At 42.8% G+C, this 20,619-nt stretch overlaps 1 protein-coding gene across 1 annotated transcript in view; it reads left to right on the top strand.

Annotated features, from left to right (window-relative positions):
- LOC137603624 (serine/threonine-protein kinase 32C-like) overlaps positions 1-20,619 on the top strand; it is a 55,677-nt gene that overhangs the window by 11,957 nt on the left and 23,101 nt on the right. The window contains exons 2-3 of the mRNA XM_068327257.1: positions 6,348-6,403; positions 15,300-15,451. Of these exons, the coding sequence (XP_068183358.1) occupies positions 6,348-6,403; positions 15,300-15,451 (208 nt within the window). The remainder of the gene's footprint in view (positions 1-6,347; positions 6,404-15,299; positions 15,452-20,619) is intronic.

Here is a 20,619-nt window from a genome sequence, read left to right as displayed (position 1 = left end):
ATTTGACAGAAGTGATAACTTCTATGAGCAGAGAAAGATAAAGAAGATGAAGTGACAGAGAAAAATACCCTCAGCAGCCTAGGCCTATAGGAGCATATCCAGTGTTGGGGGGGGGGTGTTATTTCTAATTGTAGGCTCTATCAAAGAGGAGGGTTTTTAGTCTACTCTTAAATAAGCTAAGGGTGCCCCCCCCACCCCCCGGACAGAGGCTGGGAGATCGTTCCAGAGTAGAGGGGCAGATAGCTGAAGCTTCTGCCCCCTGTTCTACTCTTAAAAACCCGACGGGTCACCAGAAATCCTGCATCCTCTGATCAAAGGGCCCTGGGGGGGTGATACACTTCAATTACATCTTCAATGTTAGACGGAGCCTTACAGTGGAGAGCTTTATATGTGATCATGAGGACTTTGAATCGTATTCTATAATTAATCAGGAGCCAATGAAGTGACAGGACAGGAGAGATGTGTTCTCTCCTCCCAGTCCAGTCAGTCAGCAGGCAGCTGCATTCTGAACTAACTGTAGAGTCCTAATAAAGGAGCTAGAACAGCCCATAATAAGGAATTGCAGTAATCCAATCTAGAAGTAACAAAAATATGAATGATTTTCTCTGCGTCTTTAAAGGATAAGAAATTTCAACTTTAGCAATATTTCTCCAGTGAATGAAGGCTGTCCGGAATACAGACTTGATGAGAATCAGAGGACAGATCTTGATTAAAAATCACTCCCAGGTTCCTGACTTCACTGGTGGAGGATAGAGCAATGCTATCTAGTGAATTACAATGTTAGAGAAATCATGTCTAAGATGCTTCAGCCCAATAATAATGACTTCAGTTTTGTTACTGTTCAACATTAAGAAATTGTGAAGCATCCAGGATTTAATATCCCTGAGGCAGGTTTCCAATTTAATTAGCTGATCAGATTCATTTGTTTAATTGATAAATATAATTAAGTATCGTCAGCATAACAATGAAAATTAATGTTATGTTTCCTTATAATATTTACCAATGGTAACATATACAGATTAAACAGAATAGGCCCCAGAACAGATCCTTGAGGTACTCCACAGGTGAGAGTCCCTCAATCTGAAGATTTATTATTGACATAGACAAACTGAAATCGGATAGATATGATCTAAACCAGTCTAGTGCTGAGTTTTTAATCCCAACCTCCTCTTCCAATTTCCTTAAAAGAGTATTATAGTCAACAGTATCGAAAGCTGCACTCAGGTCTAATAAGACTAGAACAGAAAGAAGACCTTTATCTGACGCTGTTAAAAGGTCATTTGTTACTTTCAGCAGTATAGTCTCCATACTGTAGTGTGTTCTAAAACCTGACTGAAAATCCTCTAACAGAGTGTTCTCTAACAGGTAGTCATTTAGCTGTTTGGCCATTATGTTCTCTAGGATCTATGTTCTCTAGATAGGAATGGCAGGTTAGAGATCAGCCTGTAATTTGAGAGGAGGCCAGCATCTGGGTTTGGTTTCTTATGGAGGGGCTTGATCACAGCCACTTTGAAAGATTTTGGTACATCACCTATTTTTAAGAATTGATTGATTATGGATAGTACAGGTTTATTTATGAATGGTAGAACCTCTTTGAGGAGCATACTTGGAATTTTGTCTGGTAGACAGGTGTTGGGTTTAGCAGAGGAAATTAGGGAGTTTAAATCGGAGAGTTCCATTTGCTGAAAACACTCTAGGGTATTGCCAGAAATAGTCGATTCCTCTGCTAACTTATTTGTGTTTGACAATACATGATGGATCTCATCTCTAAGATTTATAATTTTGTTTTGAAAAAACCTAAGAAAGTCATCACATTCCAGATTTAAAGGACTGGTAGGCTCCATACTGTTGTGTTTCTTAGTCAGCCTGGCTACAGTGCTGAAAAGAAACTGAGGGTTGTTTTTATTGTCCTCTATTAAAGTAGAGTAGCAAGTATTTCTATTTCTACCGAGAGCCTTCTTATATGACGTGAAGCTGTCTTTCCAGGTTGAATAAGCTAAGTCAGTTTTTGTTGATCACCAGATTCTCTCCAGCCTGGGGGGGCGCTGTTTAAGGTCGTGGACTGACGAATTAAACCAGGGGGCTGACCTTTACTGTTTTTTAAATTTTAACGGGGCTATGTCATCTAGATTTGTTGTTAGGATGTTAGCCACACTGTCTGTGAGAAATCTGATATGTTGGCTAGTATTGGAATAGAGGACAGGGGAGCGTCCTGACTCTAAGGCTGAGGGGATTTTTTCTGTAAATCTAGTTATTACTGAATCAGTGATTGATCTAGTCAAGATGGATTTATTCTGTGGGTTATTGTTAATTAAGGCAAAGTCAAAAGTAACTCGGGAGTGATCTGACAAGAAGTCGTTTTGTGGGAAAATAGTCAAATGCCCTATATCTACACCGTGGGTAAGAATAAGATGGAGGGTGTGATGGTGTGTATGGGTAGGACCATCCACCAACTGTGAGAAGCCTAGAGAATTTAGCATAGACTTGAACCCAGCGCAGAAACTAGCATTATCACTGTCGAAATGAACATTGAAATCTCCTATTAGAGTCAACCCTCGGTTTTCGAACAGAATCCGTTCCAGAAGGCTGTTCGAAAAGCGAGTTGTTCGAAATCCGAAACTATTTTTCCCATTATAATTAATATAAATAATTTTAATCCGTTCCAAGTCTAAAAAACAACTTTTTCTACGTTTTTTTTTTTTTTTTACTATTTTACACCATAAACTGCACTGTATACTGTTTACCATAAATAAAAAGGGGTAGAAATAGACACTGTGTATTATTTTAATATAAGATATCCTATCGAACTTTGAACACGAATGCGCTACGGACGAAGCATCCTCGGCAGTTCACTCGGCTCCCGAGTGAGTCGCGTTCAGGTACGCTCAGCTTCTTTCGGTTTGGTCGAGAGCCGAATTTTGGTCGAGTTCAGAGACGTAAAATTCTCGGATTTTCTGGTCAAAATCCGATTTGGTCAAGAACAGAAGCGTTCGAAAACCAAGGTTTGACTGTACTATAACTTTATCTTTGATAGGAGCCAAATTAGATAGAAATTCAGAAAATTCTATCAAAAAAGAATAATATGGTCCAGGAGGACAATATACAATTACAAATTCAATAGAATTGGTTAGTTTATTTGAGGACTGTTGCACATTCATGCTAAGGCTCTCAAAAGTACTGTAGCTAGACTCAGGTTTTGATAAGTTAGAGTTGTAAATGGCGCCACACCACCTCCTCGTCCACTGTCACGCGCTATGTGAATGTTGATGTGGCTCGGAGGAGAAGCTTCATTAAGGCTAACATATTCATCCTTATATAGCCAGGTTTCCGTTAGTCCAAAAATGTCAATACTGTGATCGGTTATTAGATCATTTCTAAAAGAGCCTTGGATGATAATGATCTAATATTTAAAAGACCACATTTAATTATCCTGTCTGAATTTTGTCTAGATACACATTTAATGTGGATTAAGTTACTATGGTTAATGGAAGCAGTGTTTCTAGATTTTAGCAGTCTAACACTTCTATAGGTCCGGGGGACAGACAGTCTTAATGTGGTGTGTCTTAGTTAAACTAGAGTTAGCTATGGCCGTGGACTGTAGTAGGGGAAACTCAGAGAGGCGTGTAGGACTCTGATGCCTGATCTCCACTCTGGCATGTCAGGATTTAGAAGATAGACTTTGAACTATATTTTTAGACAAGAGGGCTGCACCATCCCAAGTAGGATTAATGCCATCCCTTCTGATGAGACCAGGATTGCCCCAGAAAGCTTTCCAATTATCAATGAAGCCTACTGAGTTATTGGGACACCACCTAGTCAGCCAGCGATTAAAAGATGACATGCGGCTAAACATCTCATCGTTGGTTAAATTTGGGAGGGGACCAGAGAAAACCACTTCGTCAGCCATGGTCTTCACAAATGTGCACACCGACTCAACGTTATTCTTTTGGACCTCTGACTTTCTTAGGCGAGCATCATTTACTCCACAGTGGATTATAATTTGTTTAATCCTCCCTTTAGTTTTACTCATTAACTTTAATTCTCCCTTGATGTCGCCTGCTCTGGCCCAAGGAATGCAGCTAACTGTGGCCCCTGGCCCCAGGGATGGATGGATGGATGGATGGATGGATGGATGGATGGATGGATGGATAGATTGATTGATTCTTTAATAATCCCAAGGGAAATTTAGGGCAGACATCTGCACACAGAGATACAAATAAATACACATAACAGTGACGAAATTGGCACCGACAAAGACGTCGCATAAATTACATAATTAGCATAATGACATAATTATACAGCAGAAAAAACGGGAACTTAACATAAAAAGCAAGTGTAGGAACATGAAGTGTGAGATGAAGACGATGTAGGATCAGAAGGATGGATGAACTGAGCTGTAAATCGAGCTTCTGAACTGTTATTTGGCCCTTCACCTGAGACCTGTTTGAATTGGGTGACCCTACCAGGAGCACAAGAGTCGTGACAACATAGCTCACAGGATACTTGGGGCACACAAACCTCTCCACCACGATAAGGTGATGGTTCCTCAGAGAGGACCAGCATTTCCATTTCATGTCATTAATACATTGTTGTAAGATGTGGATCATCGTATTTTGCACTGCAGTGGATTGGTTTCAAGATGGATTTTGTTCAAAATTGTTACCAATAACAACATTTATATCAAAGACCATCAAGCACATAGCATAACATACAGTTTTTGCTTTTGTGTTTCAGTTTTGAAAGAAACAAGCATACATATTTTTGTACCAGCATTTTCTCTCCATCAATATCAATGATAGTGTATTAATAATTGATAATTGCACTACTACAATATAAGAACTGTATTTACTTTTGCAACATTAATAATTAATTTGCCATTTATTTTTCAATAAAATCCCAGAAAATGTGTAATTTAGAAGACAACCTTACTCCCTCTCCCTGGTTATGTTACCCACTTTTTGTGAGTTTTCTTTTGTTTATTCTGTCTATGCATGATATATAATCATGTATGTAAAATTCCATATATTTATTTAAAAGCCATAAGTATAACTATAAGAATATGTAAAAACTGTTGTCTCGCAGTAAGAAGGTCTCATGTTCATTCCCAGTGTTCTGTCTTTTGGTGCAGAGTTTTTATCATATTATTTATATTATATTCACTCCGTCTCCACTGGTTTCCTCCAGCTACTCCTTCAACACCTCCACAAAATTGATCTTAGGATAATTAGGATAGATTTCGCCATTGCGGCTGAGCTCTCATGTCGCAGTGGCTCATGTGTTACCCCCCACCTTAACCGTGATATTTCATATTACAATTATATAATAATATTAATAATAAAGCTTTCTCTCTTTTTTCTTTGAGCAGGATTTATATACAGTGGAGTAACATTCAAGATCACATTCAAGATCACATTCAGCAAGGCTGATATTCAATAGTAGAAATGTTAAATGACAAGTTATTAATCCACCATCCTGGTTTTCTTTGGTTCTCCGGGTTGTTTGTTAGTCTTCTCTTGCTCAGTGACTATCTTAAATTGTCAGTGCACTATTGTTCACATTCAACAGTTGCCACGGAAACAAGAGGCAGGATTTGCAAAAACGCTCCCCTTGTTTTTTGGCACATAATGTCTTGTTAGAATTTAAAGTAACAAGCAGTGAAACCAGGCCATACTGGAAAAGGCTGATGAAGCAGGGAGAGGAGGAACAGTGGTCATTGATTCATAGTGGTTCAATATTATGTCACAGACATTTTATCAAGGCAGTCAGGATTTGTGTTGACTATAAAATCATAATTTCATTGTTTTTTATTTTTAATTTAAACTTTATTTATACGTATGTCAGTTGAGTACCAATTCTCATTTGTAATAATGGTCTGATTCAATGATTGACAATTCAGTTGTGGTAAGACAAACCCTGAAAACCCAGAGAGAACCCATGCAGACATGGGGAGAAGATCCAAACTCTGTGCTAAAGGCCCCAGGTCAAGTTGAACTAAGGTCTTTGTTGCTGTGAGGCCACAGTGCTGCCAAGTGCTTCCTCATGGGTAGCTGTTATGTACCTGGATCTGCTGTCCTTTCTTCAAAATTGCCTTGAGGTATCATTTGTTGTGATTTCGTTCTATATAGAACCCCCCCCCCCCACACACACACACACAAAGAATTGACATCTATTTACAGTATGTCCCATAAAAGTGGGTCACTGCATGACAAGCACTGTGACTGCTGCAAATGATTTTTCAAGAAAGTGTGCCAGACTGCTGCTCCAGAACTAATGCTGTGATCACGCTACATAACACCTGTACAGACATGCTGACCAAGTCCTTCACTCTCTTCTCTTTTTCTTCACAGTGAACTTTGACCACTTCCAGATATTGCGGGCCATTGGGAAAGGGAGCTTTGGAAAGGTACTACTACATTTCTTAGCCAGTATATCTGTGTATTTATACATTCTGTACATTCATTATCTTGTCCAATTATTCAGAAATGAATGCTTAACATATAATCTTTTGTATTCTAATAGTTGGTCAAAACTGAGGATATGCAATTATTTCTCTAAAAACATTTAGAAGAGAGCCAATTCACTTCAACCTATTGAGAGTATTGACATCATGACTCATTTTAATTACAGAGAATAAAATTATGTGTTTGTATTTTTGTCTCATGGTCAGGCTGAGTATAGCAAGGAAGCAACGTTGGCATCTCTGTTCCTAAAACACAGTCAAGCAAAATTGCATTGTTTTTCACCCTAGCATTACATATTATTAAATTATTATTGTGGCCATTAATCATGGAACAATCATTTTTGGATTAATTTGTGGAACATTTGGTAGTTGAAGAATTCCTTTGTGTTTGTGCTGAATGACATGAGACTACATTGATGAATCAAGAGAGTACTGTCTGTGTTTTAAAATCAGACATAATTGATGTATTTTGGTAGTTTGTCTTTGTTTTGATTAGCTGACATTTTTTTATTATTGTATATATATATATATATATATATATATTATATACAATAATAAAAAGGTATATATATATATATATATATATATACCTGTATACTCGCACACACACACACACACACACACACACACACACACACACACACACACACAGTCCATCCATCCATCTTCCACCGCTTATCCGGAATCGGGAATCAGGAAACAGGAACACCTCCCTAGGGAGGCCCCCAGAGGCATCCGCACCAGATGCCCAAACCACCTCAACTGACTCCTTTCGACGTGAAGGAGTAGCGGCTCTACTCTGAGCCCCTCGTGAACAGCAGTGTTTCTACCTTATCTCTATGACCCATCGCTCATGACCACAGGTGAGGGTAGGAACAAAGATTGAACGGTAGATGGAGAGCTTTGCCTCTCGACTTAGCTCCCTCTTTGTGACAACAGTGCGGTAAAGTGACTTCAATACCGCTCCTGCTGCCCCAATTCTCCGTCCAATCTCACGCTCCATTCTTCCCTCATTCGTGAACAGGACCCCAAGATACTTAAACTTCTTCACTTGTGGAAGGACCTCATTCCCACTCGGAGAAGGCAGTCCACCGGTTTCCTGCTGAGGACCATGGCCTCAGATTTGGAGGTGCTAATCCTCATCCCTGCCGCTTCACACTCGGCTGTAAACCGGACCAGTGGAGCGCTGCAGGTCACAGGCTGATGACGCAAACAGGACCACATCATCTGCAAAAAGCAGAGATGCAATCCTCAGGCCACCAAACTTTAAATCCTCCTCACCACGACTACGCCTCGATATCCTGTCCATGAAAATCACAAACAGAATTGGTGATAAAGCGCAGCCCTGGCGAAGGCCAACAGCTACTCGGAACAAGTCCGACTTACTGCCCAGAACCTGAATGCAGCTCTCACTTTGGGCGTACAGGGATTGGATGGCCCTTAGGAGAGGCCCCCTTACCCCATACTCCCGCAGTACTTCCCACAGTATATCCCTGGGGACCCGATCGTACGCCTTCTCCAAGTCCACAAAACACATGTAGACTGGATGGGCATACTCCCAAGCCCCCTCTAGGATCCCTGTGAGAGTAAAAAGCTGGTCCGTTGTTCCACGACCAGGACGGAACCCACATTCTTCCTCCTCAATCTGAGGCTCGACAATTGGCCGGACCCTCCTTTCCAGCACCTTGGAGTAAACTTTCCCAGGGAGACTGAGGAGTGTGATGCCCCTGTAGTTGGTACACACCCTCTGGTCCCCCTTTTTACAAAGAGGAACCACCACCCCAGTCTGTCACTCTTTTGGCACTGTCCCAGACTTCCACGCAATTTTAAAGAGGCGTGTCATCCATGACAGCCCCTCAACACTCAGAGCCTTCTGCATTTCTGGGCAAATCTCATCAACACCCGGCGTTTTGCCACCGTGAAGTTGTTTAACTACCTCGGTGACTTCACCCAGAGAGATTTACTCTGATCCCCCATCATCCTCCAGCTCTGCCTCTGCAACAGAGGACGGGTCAGTTGGGGTGGTTGGATTCAGGAGTTCCTCTAAGTGTTCCTTCAACCGACCGACAACCTCCTCAGTCGAGGTCAACAGTGTCCCATCCTTGCTGTATACAGCTTGGATTGTCCCCTGTTTCCCCCTCCTGAAGTGTCGGAGAGTCCTTGAGAAAAACTTTGGTGTTGTCCAATAGTCCTTCTCCATGGCCTCTCTGAACTCCTCCCACAACCTCTGTTCTGCCTCCATCACAAGGGCTGTAGCCCTTTTGGCCCGTCGGTACCCTGCAACTGCTTCAGGAGTCCCCAGGGACAACATGCCCCTGAAGGCCTCCTTTTTCAGTCACACGGCTTCCCTGACCACCGGGGTCCACCACGGTGTTCGAGGGTTACCGCCCCTTGAGGCACCCAAGACCTTGAGACCACAGCTCTCAGCTGCAGCTTCAGCAATGGAAGCTTTGAACATCGACCATTCAGGTTCAATGCCCCCAGCCTCCACAGGGATGCAAGAGAAGCTCCTTCGGAGGTGGGAGTTGAAGGCCTCATGGACCAAGTCCTCCTCCAGACGTTCCCAGTACACCCGCACTACTTGTTTGGGCTTACCAGGTCTATCCAAAGGTTTCCTTCACCAACGTACCCAACTCACCACCAGGTGGTGATCAGTTGACAGCTCTGCCCCTCTCTTCACCTGAGTGTCCAAAACACACGGTCGAAGGTCAGATGATACGATCACAAGATCAGTCATTGAACTCTGACACAGGGTGCTTTGGTACCAGGTACACTTATGAGCATCCTTGTGTTAGTTATGAACAATCCCTGACTAGCACAGAAGTCCAAAAACATAGCATATCATGAAAAGGTACCTTACACGAGCTATTAACCTGATTATCTGAGTCAACAAATTATCTCTAAACACCTGCAAAAGATTCCTGAGGCTTTAAAAAACTCCCAGCATGGTTCATTACTCAAAACCACATCATGGGTAAGACTGCTGACCTGACTGCTGTCCAGAAGGCCATCATTGACCGTCAAGCAAGAGGGTAAGACAGAAAGAAAATTTCTGAGCGAAAAGGCTGTTTCCAGAGTTCTGTATCACGGCACCTCAGTGGAAGTCTGTGGGAAGGAACAAGTGTGGCAGAAAACGCTGCACAACCAGAAGAGATAGACCCTGAGATAGATTGTGGAGAAGGGCCGATTCCAGACTTGGGGGACCTGCGGAAGCAGTGGACTGAGTCTGGAGTATGCTGCAGGGTCAAGCCACTTTTGAACCAGAAACAGCGGCAGAAGCCCCTGACCTGGGCTACAGAGACGCAGCACTGGACTGTTGCTCAGTGTCCAAAGTACTGTTTTCGAAAGCAAATTTTGCATGTCATTCTGAAATCAAGGTCCCAGAGTCTGGAGGAAGACTGGGGAGAAGGAAGTGCCAAAATGTCTGAAATCCATTGTCAAGTACCTACAGTCAGTGATGGTCTGGGGGGCCATGTCAGCTGCTGGTGTTGGTCCAGTGTGTTTGATCAAGGGCAGGGTCAATGCAGCTATCAGGAGCATGACCTGACACCTGCTCACAGTGCCAAAACCACTGGTAAATGGTTTACTGGTCATGGTATTACTGTGCTCACCTGGCCTGCCAACTCTCCTGACCTGAACCCCCCAGAGAATCTGTGGGATGTTGTGAAGAGGAAGCTGAGAGACACCAGACCCAACACTGTGGATGAGCTTAAGGCCTCTATCGAAGCACCTGGGCCTCCATAACACCTGAGCAGCGCCACAGGCTGATGTCCTGATGCCACGCCGCATTGAAGCAGTCATTTCTGTAAAAGGATTCCCAACCAAGTATTGCGTGCATAACTGAACATAATTATGTGAAGGGTGACTTTTTGTATTAAAAACATTTTCATTGCTCAGATGAAATATGCTTATTTTTTGAGATAGGGTGTTCTGTTTTTCTGCCTTGGTCTGCCTGAGTTTATGTTTGCATCTTGACGGTGTAGTTTTTCATTTTTGATTAAAGCTATGGACAAAAGTGGTGTCTCTGGTGTTCTGCATTTGGGTCCAAACCCCTACCTCTGTGACAGAATGGGCCACAAGGCTTAAAAGACATTATGGTCATTAGCTCCAAACAAGTTGAGGTGTGACGATCAGAACGGGTGTGTGGATGAGTCTCAGGTGTGGAGAAGACCAACAGGTGTGGAGCCGTGGCTCCACCCACAAGCCCGGCCCATCTCCCTGCCACACACCAGCACTGCCACACCGAACCGTGACATGTTCACTCTTTTAGAAATGAATAATCACTATATTTCTTACGTTGAATGCACTGATTGTAAATCACTGTATTTCAAAGTAAACCTCATCAGCACAGTCACTTGAATCGAGTTTTTATTGTAATTATTTCTTATTATAAATAATTGTTGTTATAAAATTAATGTTGATGTTTGCATTTGACATAAAATCATTGTGGATGATTAATCATGAGACGACAGTCGCCCTGGCCGTCGCTGGAAAAGGACGTTAATGACGCATACATGCTAAGATGTGACTGGAAGCTCTCATGGCCTGGTCTCCATTATATTAGTCATATTTTAATTGCCCAGAGAGGGCTGTCATTGGCTGGAAGGATGCTGCTGTGTGCTTGTCTGATTATTTTCTTTGTTTTCTTTAAATTTTTCATTTTCATTCTCAGTGCCACCTTTGTTGACCTCACCAGAAATGATTACTGCATATACCACTATCTAGTGGACTTCAAAAAAAGCAGTTTGTTCTATAAATATATTTTAATAAAAGTTCAATTTCATACTATAAATTTCACTTCAATTGTTTTTGTTAAATCTGTTTTGCATGAGCCAACACTGGAAGGCATTTGTGAGTCATTTTTTAACCCTCTATAAAATCTCAGTGTCAAGGCATTACCCAGTCATCTGACACCAACGCTCCCGATAAGAGGATAATTGAAGGAAATTTAAAATTTGTTCTCTCAGATTATTATTGCTGTGGAGGTTATATTTCCACCGACATTTGTTAGTTCACAGAATATCTTTTTAAATTTAATAGAAACTTTGCACTGAAGCCCTTAGGATATTGAAGTGGTAATTAAATTGAATTATATGCAGATATTGCAGTCCTGGGTTATCTCTTGTCTTGAAGATTCAGATTAGACGTGGTTTTACCTTGCTGCTGGGCCAGGCTTAGATATATGACATCTATTTTCTTTTGTATGATATGCGCTTTAAAAAGATTCTCATAAATGCAGTTAATGAAGCAGTAGTTATTTTATTCAGGTACTTTTGTGTCAGCCAGGCCAGAGCAGCTTTGGAAGAAATACTGCATTAATTATCTGCGTGTCCTTCTGGTTCCTAATTTGTCTTTTAAAAGGATCACACCATTAAAGACCTGATTTCAAACCAATTTTGTGTAGTAATAGTCGTATCTATTAAATTTTGTTGTGTTTGCTTAGGGACGTATCCAAAATGTTCTTTTGGCTTTCCATGCAACTGCTTTCTACAGAAATTGACGAATTCTTAGACAAATATCTTCTTCATCTTCTCCTTTGGGCTTTTCCCTTCAGGGTTCACCACAGCGAATCAGTTACCTCTAACTGTTTTCTGCATCCTCTTCTCTCACACCAACGACCTTCATGTCCTCTTTCACTACATCCATAAACCTCCTCTTTGGTCTTCCTCTAGGCCTCCTGCCTGGCAGTTCAAAACTCAGCATCCTTTTACCAATATATTCACTCTCTCCTCTGGACATGTCCAAACCATCTCAGTCTGGCCTCTCTGACTTTATCTCCAGAACCTCTAACATGTGCTGTCCCTCTGATGTACTCATTCCTGATCCTATCCATCCTGGTCACTCCTAGAGAGAACCTCAGTACGTATCTTCAGAATTCTTAGACAAATATAACACATAAGAATCGTACATTTATACATATATAATATAACACACTACGTTATTATGTTACGTTATATACTACGTTATTATAAGGTTGTTATGAGTGTGCATAATCTGGTGCAAATCAAGGATCACTTGTCATTGTTAATCAAAACAACGACATTTGGTGTTCTTATTCAGAGCAGATACATTAAATAGAACAGATAAAAAGGAACTAGACGGATACAAAGGATATAAAAAAATATATATACATAAAACAAAGATAAAAAAATAGACAAGAACACAAAAGGAAACAGGGCAAAAAGGGCAGGATGATGTCTGTCAAACATTCTAACGCCCATTCACAGAAAATGATACACGGTATCAATAAAGAAACATTAAATGAATGTTAAATGTTAAATTGCACATAGCCCCTGGTGCATGTATGTAAACATATTTTACGGCAGTTTGGCAGAAATCAGCAGTTTTACCACATTTGCATAGAAGCTGTTTTTCAGCCTGCTGGTTGTTTTTATTGCCCTGAACTTTTTCCTGATGGCAGCAGTTCAAACCAGCTGTGACCAGGATGTGACGTGTCCTTTGTGATGTTCACGGCTTTCCTGGTGTAGTGAGAACTGTACAGTTCTTCCAGGGAGGGAAGGGGACAGCCAGTAATCCCCTGGGTGGCCTTGATGACCTTCTGGAGCGCTCTTCTCTGTGCCACTGTGCTGCTCCCGCCCCACACAGAGGCCATAGGTGAGGGTGCTCTAGACAGAGCAGCGGTAGAAGGCCACTAACAGCTCCTGAAGGATGATGAATTTCCTAAGAATCCTCAGGAAGTAAAGTCTCTGCTGGGCTTTCCTCACCAACTTGGTGATGTTTGTGCTCCAGATCAAGTCCTCTGCCATGTGGACCCAAGGAAGCGAAATTCAGGGACCCTCTCCACGCAGACCCTGTTGATGCGCAGGGGTTCAGTGTCCCGTTTGTTTTCCGAAGTCCACTAAAATCTCCTTGGTCTTGGTCATGTTTAGGAGCAGGTTGTTGGTTCTGTACCACACCCTCAGCAGCTCTACCTTGTCCCTGTAAGTGGACTCATCTCCTCTTGAGATAAGCCCCACCACATTGGTGTCATCCGTGCATTTGACGATGGTGTTACTAGGGTGGGCGGCAGCACAGTCGTGGGTGTAGGGGGCATAGAGCAGCGGGCTCAGCACACAGCCCTGTGAGGAGCCAATGCTGAGGCTGATAGCTGCCAAAGTGTGGAAGCCCATTCTCACTGTCTGGGAGTGGTTTGTCAGGAAGTCCTGTATCCCAAGGCAGGTGGAGTGTGGTAGTCCCAGGTCCAACAGTTTGGACACAAGTCTGTGGGGGAGGAGGGTGTTGAACTCAGCTGGAGTCTATAAAGAGCAGTCATGCGTAGCCCCCCTTCTGCTCCAGGTGCACCAGCGTGGTGTGGAGCACTGCGGTGACGGGGTCCTCAGTGGACCTGTTTGCCCTGTATGTGTATTGGTGGAGATGAAAAGTGAGAGGGAATAAGGATGTGACGTGACTCTTAACCAGTTTCTCAAAGCACTCCATCACCACAGGGGTCGGTGCCACTGGCCGATAGTCACTGAATCCAGTGATGGGTGGAGTTTTTGGTAGAATGTTGTCAGGATTTCAGGCAGGGAGATATGATGGACTGGGACAGGGACTGGTTGAAGATCCTTCTGAAAATCCCAGCCAGCTGGTCTGCATAGAACTTTAGCACCATCCAGAGACGCCATCAGGTCCAGCAGCCTTCCGCGGGTTAACATCCGGCAGCGTGCGCCTCACCTTTTGTTCCTCCACTGTGAGGGTGAAGCTTCTACGGGCTGCCAGACAGTCTGAACCTGTATCTGGTGACTCTGCTTCAAAGCGGGCAAAGAAGAGGTTTAGCTCCTCTGCCAATGAGGAGTCACCATCAGCAGTGCTGGAGTTGGCCTTGTGGTTGGTGATGTGCTGGACTCCTTGCCACACCTGCCCGCTGTTGCCTTCCAGGTAGCCCTCAATCCTCCTCCTGTAGTCAGTCTTAGCCTTGGAGATGCCTCTCCTTGGGTCGGCCCGGCCCAGGCTGTAGGGGGCCTAGTCTCCAGACCTGAAGGCGATGTCTCTCTTCAGCAGCAACCGGACCTCCCTAGTCATCCAGGGCTTCTGATTGGAGTAGATCTTAATGGTCTTGTCGACTGTAACATTGTCAGTGCAGGTCTTAATGTAGCACAAGACTGTCAGTGAACCCCTCCAGATCTTGGTGTTGGAAAATGTCCCAGTTAGTCCTATCGGACCAGCCCTGCAGCTGCAGGGAGGCTCCCGTAGGCCAGGTTTTAACAGTCTTTGTGGTAGTAAGGGCTGTTTTCCTGAGGGGTGTAGGCAGGGACTACAAGCAGTGACAGGTGGTCAGACTGTGCCTGATGCGGTAAGGATATGGCCCTGTATCCCCACCTAATGTTGATATACACCATGTCCAGAGTGTTAGCTCCCTGGGTAGCACCGTCCACATGCTGGTGACATTTGGGGAGTACATCAACTCGGCTGTAACGCTGTTTTCGCTGCATTTTCCGATTCTTAAACGTTTGTGCCGGCTGTAGGTGTGAATGCGAGCCAGTTGATGATAAACATAATGACATAAAACCAAACAAAGCACCGAAGACGAGAGCACTGGGCCGCCGCTGCTGTTTGCGCCACCATCCTGTGCAAATTCCTGATTAAGGTCCTGATAGTATTCAAGATTAGCAAGTAGAAATATGAATTATTAGTTAAGCATTAGCTTATTGTATGGTAGGGGTTAGAAACGTTGACATGCTTGTTTGGCACTCTACTCAATAACAAATTACTTTGTTATTAAAAAGATATAACTCTAACCCTAAAAAACATATGTATGTATATTATGTATGTATTTCTAATTTCTTTCATTCTGTCTTTTTCTCCCCTTTTTTCTCCATTCTCTCTTTACTTTCTACAGGTATGCATTGTGCAAAAGAGGGACACTGAGAAGATGTACGCCATGAAGTACATGAACAAACAGCAGTGCATAGAGAGAGATGAGGTCCGAAATGTCTTTAGAGAGCTTGAGATCCTTCAGGAAATTGAACATATTTTTTTAGTAAACCTCTGGTGACTATCTTTTGTTTTTACACTATAAATGTCGTCTGCTCTGCTTGTGTTGGTTCCCTGCTCTGCCTTCTCTCATAAATCTGTTGCAACCCTTAAATACATATAGTATTTGTGGAAATTATGTTCCTAGTGTTGCATGTGGCTTATTTTCTGGATTTGGCACATAGTATAAAGAGTAGTGTTTGTTTCATTGTGTTGAATACACCACAGTAACAGTATATCCTAGTAACCCAACACTATAAAATGAAGAAACAATTAACTAGCTGCCAATGACATCTGTAGACATCAATTATGCTGTTCAACAGGCCAGCCTGGGGAGCGGTCTAGAGAAGCTTTTCGGTGAAAATCAGGCCTCTAATCATTGAATTTAGCGTCATCAATCAATCAGTCAATCAAGTTTTATTTACAGTATATGGCGCTTAATCATGGCGACAGACATTTCAAAGCGCTTTAACAGACAGAAACCCAACAGAACTCTCCAGAGCATAAACAGCGACAGGGAAAAACTCCCTCATTGAGGAAGAAACTCCGGGCAGGACCCAGACTCTTCTTAGACAGTAGAGGCGCTGTTGTTGGTGCCCCATGTGAGGTCCGGTGAGATGTGTGTTCCCAGGAACTTGAAGTCGCTGACCCGTTCCACCAGGTCCCCCCAGATTAGAAGAGGTGGGGGAACTAAAACACTGTTGTAATAGAAAAACGTGCTTAATACACGGAAGTGCGCTGTGTTCAGTGAGTCTCAGGACCGCGTGCACACACGGGCGCTGTCAGCCAATAGCGTGTGCATTACGGTATCACGTGACTATTTACTAAAAATCCACAATGTAGTGAATCTGTGCGTCTTGAAGGGTGACTATGCGAGGGATTACTGTTTCAGGATATTCATTACGACTTTGAGCACATACAGCACACGTTTAATAATTACTAGGATTTCAAATTACAGTATTTCCCCCCTGAGGCTGAGATGTGGGTGACTGGAAACTGCTGCCATTATTTAACTCTCATTTCTGAATGGGACACATTTCTTAATGTAATTGAGCCCTTGCATATTATTCACAGAATACCATTTAAGCACTTTATTTTTCTGTAATATAGGACGTACTTTTGTTTTAGCAATCGCGACAAGATGTTTATACTGTTTGTCAAAGATCAATTATATGTATGTAGATTAGCCAAGACAAATTCTGTACTGGGTTTATTCCCTCACCATATTTTGAAGATTTTAAGCTTAATCAATGGGATATTTTTGCCTGCTTGAAAAGACACTCCACTCTAAAAACCTGAGGGCATTTCAGTGAGTTTGCAGGAGTAAGCCTGTGTATTTTAGTAGTATTATTCCCTGCAGGGGGGCATGTCTGCAGAAGTGGTCTGTGTTCTATTTTTCCATGTGCTGTGCTGATTAACTATGACGTTTCAAAATTCATACTTAGCTGTCCCGTCATCTTGCTGCTTTCTTTATTGGATATTGACAGATGTTTCAGAACAGACCTGTGCACCTGCCTGAGAGCATTTAAGACAATGATCCAATTCAGTTGCTCTCACATAAAACTTCAACGTTTACATATTCAGCAAATTCACATATTCAGCTCTTTTCAACCTACTATCATCTGTACTGGTCTGAACACCTGGGCCTCATGTTCCCTGTGCAATTAAAATGTATCTCACATGTTTCCTTTGGGAGGCAGAGTCAGATGAAGCTCTGCTTCAGACACCAGCTCCCAGAGCCTTTGTGCTTTCATCCGTGCTTTAACACTGTAGGCATCGTGCACCACTCATATATTTGCTCCTTGATGGTCACAACTCATACACTTCATGGATATTACTTGATGTCTGTGGGGTTTTTTTTGCTTTACATTCATTCCTTTAGTTTTTGAACACGCTCTAGTGGATTGTAAGGGGTTTTCCAAGCTGTTTTAAGTAGCCGTCAGTGGCTTACCTGAAAAAGTGGGTTCTATGTTTAAGTACATTTGAGGACCATTCTGGTTCTGAGAATTGGGGAAAACAATACTTTGAAATGTGTGCCTTTTGCTCAGAGGACCATGGTTGAAGCTTCTGTTTTTGTAAGATATAAATACAGTTTGATTTTGTCTTGTAATATGTTTGTGGGTTTGTTAACAGACACTGTTCTTCATATATTGTTCATTTATACAGAGGATACTTTCGATGGTACCATGATTAATTGACACCAGCACCTGTTGATTCATACCCTTCCTCTTCATTAACCCTAGAATGTGGCTCTAGAGCCACATGCGACTCTATAGCACCACACTAGTGACCCCATGGAGCTTTTTCAAAAATATATGAAAATGGAAAAAGCTGGTGTGGGTTTTTTGTTTGTCTGAATGTGGTTTCTGTAGGAGGACAAGCCTGACATTCTTAATGTTTTCCAATTTTTAAAAAAATTGTATAAAAAATACATTCCCATCAGACTGTATGGAGTGGAAGTGGCTCAGCAGTAGAGTGGGTTATCCGATGATCGCAAGAGCAGCGGTTCAATTCCATAATACATTAATATAGTAATAGAAGTTACACTTAAAGCACCAAATATGGTACAACAGAGTAGTCACGTGGTGTCATTCTCTCCTGGATGCTCTGCATGGAAAATAAATATTTAATGATGAATCTCATGTGTTTGTAGCCTACTTAATCATTTTGATAGTAGGCTAATAGAATTAATGCAGTAATCCCTCGTTACTCGTGGTTAATGGGTTCCAGAACGAGCCGCGAAAAAAGAAAATCCGGGATAGAGCGACCAAATATTTTATCATTTTCATATAATTTAAATGTTTATGAACTCTCCCCTTACCGATATTAAACCAGCAGCACATTTGGGAGCCATTGCAGTGGTTTCACAAAGATTCCACTTCACAAGCCAAAAGTAAACTTGCAGGAGGAACCGTGAGTCTTGTAACACAGTGATAGAGATATTAGGTGGTCTAATATCATCTGCTCACATCACCACCAAAGTGACTCCGACATTGAACCTTAGCTGTTGGGCCTTGGCCGTATTATCTGCCACGTTCTCTCTTGTACTGATGGTCGTTGTGTATGTCCCTCCGTCTGCTACCCTACATTGGTGTGTGACCTCATCTATACCACCGCTGCATGTTTACACACCCAGCACCCGAACACAGCCATCATAATCTCAGGGGACTTTAATCATATATCATTGGAAAAATCGCTTGCTGACTTTACTCAGTATGTCGACTGCCCTACGAAAGAGGGGAAAACCATGGACTCGCTGTATGCAAATGTTAAGGAGGCCTGCAGCTGCCTCCCTCCTCCCACTTGGTAGGCCAGACCACAACCTGGTACTGTTAAGACCTCCTATGAGCCCATGGTAAAGAGACAGCCGGCTAACATGACCACCTTCAGGAGATGGACTGATGAGGTATACAAGACACTCAAGGACTGTGTTGAGGTTGACTCCACTGGTGCAGCTCAGACTGTTCATTGTCCAAGCCCTGTCCACCCCTGGGTGACAAAGGTCATTAAAGCCATCTTAAACCATAAGAAGAGGGCTCTTAGAGCTGGGAACAGGGAGGAAATGAAAACCATCATCACACCTGAAAACTAAGATCAGAGAGGCTAAGGTGTAGGAAGCTGGAGAGGAAGTTTTAGCAAAACAACACAAGCGAGGTGTGGAACAACATGAGGACAGTCACAGGCTACAGACCAACAGGATCCCGTTAGGATAATGTTTTTTGATTTCTCCAGTGCTTTTAATACCATCCGGCTACCTCTGCTGGATGAGAAGCTGATGGCAATGCAGGTCGATCATCCTTTAGAGTCCTGGATTGTTGATTACTTGACCTCCAGACAACAGTATGTGCGCCTACAAGACTGTAGGTCAGTAACACTGGGGCCCCACAAGGGACTGTTTTCTCTCTGTTCCTGTTTATGCTTTACACCTCGGACTTCAACTACTGCACGGATACCTGTCATTTCCAGAAGTTCTCTGATTACACAGCGATGGTTGGAAGTAACAGCAAAGGTGACGAGATGGAGTACAGTGGACAACTTTGTCACATTAAGTGAGGAAAACCACCTCCAACTCAACGTGGTTAAGATGAAGGAACTGGTAGTGGACTTGAGGAGGACGAAGGGACAGGTAACCCCAGTCTACATTCAGAGGGTCATGTGGATGTTGTTGAGGACTACTTGGGGAAGTATTTGGGGGTTCACAATGACAATAAACTAGACTGGGGTAGCAACTGATGCCCTCTACAAAAAAGACCAAAGCTGGCTCTTTTTTCTGAGGAGGCTGAGGTCTTTTAACATCTGTAACACCCTGAGGATGTTCTACCAGTCTGTGGTGGCCAATGCGTTTGTCTATGCTGTAATGTTCTGGGGCAGTGGTGTGAGGGTGGGGGGCACCAACAGACTGGCTGGGGCAGTGGTCTGAGGGTGGGGGCACCAACAGACTGGCTGGGGCAGTGGTGTGAGGGTAGGGGCACCAACAGACTGGACAGACTGGTGACATGGTGGGACTAAAGTTAGACTCTGACTGTGGTGTTGGACAGGAGGACATTGTCCAAACTAAGGGCCATCTATCTATCTATCTATCTTGGACAATGAGTCCCCCCCCCCTGTACAGGACACTGATGGGACAGAGGAGAACCCTCAGTGGTAGGATGACCCTTCAGGAGGAGATCTGTTCTGCCCGTGTCCATCAGGCTGTACAATAACTCACTTTAACACGCAGTGAAGGTGAAAGGAAGCAGCTGTTCTGTTCCTGTGTGTATCTGTATATACAGTACGTTTTTATTTAATTCTGTATATTCCGTTATTTATCTGTTTTTTTTAAATTCTTATTTATCTACTCCTGTCTGGCTTTTTACTTTGTTCTGCTGTGGACTGACTGTGATGAAAAGCCATTTCTCGTTCTGGGGTTTGATAAAGGATTCTGATTAATGTGATTGATTAAGTCTCAACAATGTACATAGATTAATTAAATGACTGAATATCTGGACAAATTCATTAGCTATAAAGTCATTTGCTGTTTGTTTCTTTGTATATGTGGGCCAGGGCTGTGCTATTGTTAGCATCCGGGTACATATACAAAGCTATAACTACCAAAACAGTGAGCTTTCTCCGTAGATAAAAAGGCTGACACATAACTTAGAGGGCCTCTAAATCATCAATAATTAGGCTGTTTGTAGACCAGTCCA

The sequence above is a fragment of the Antennarius striatus genome, chromosome 11 (assembly GCF_040054535.1).
Source record: "Antennarius striatus isolate MH-2024 chromosome 11, ASM4005453v1, whole genome shotgun sequence".
NCBI classification, from domain to species: domain Eukaryota; kingdom Metazoa; phylum Chordata; class Actinopteri; order Lophiiformes; family Antennariidae; genus Antennarius; species Antennarius striatus.
The sequence above is the reverse complement of the archived record's forward strand: the minus strand, read 5'-3'. Positions and strand labels throughout refer to the sequence as shown.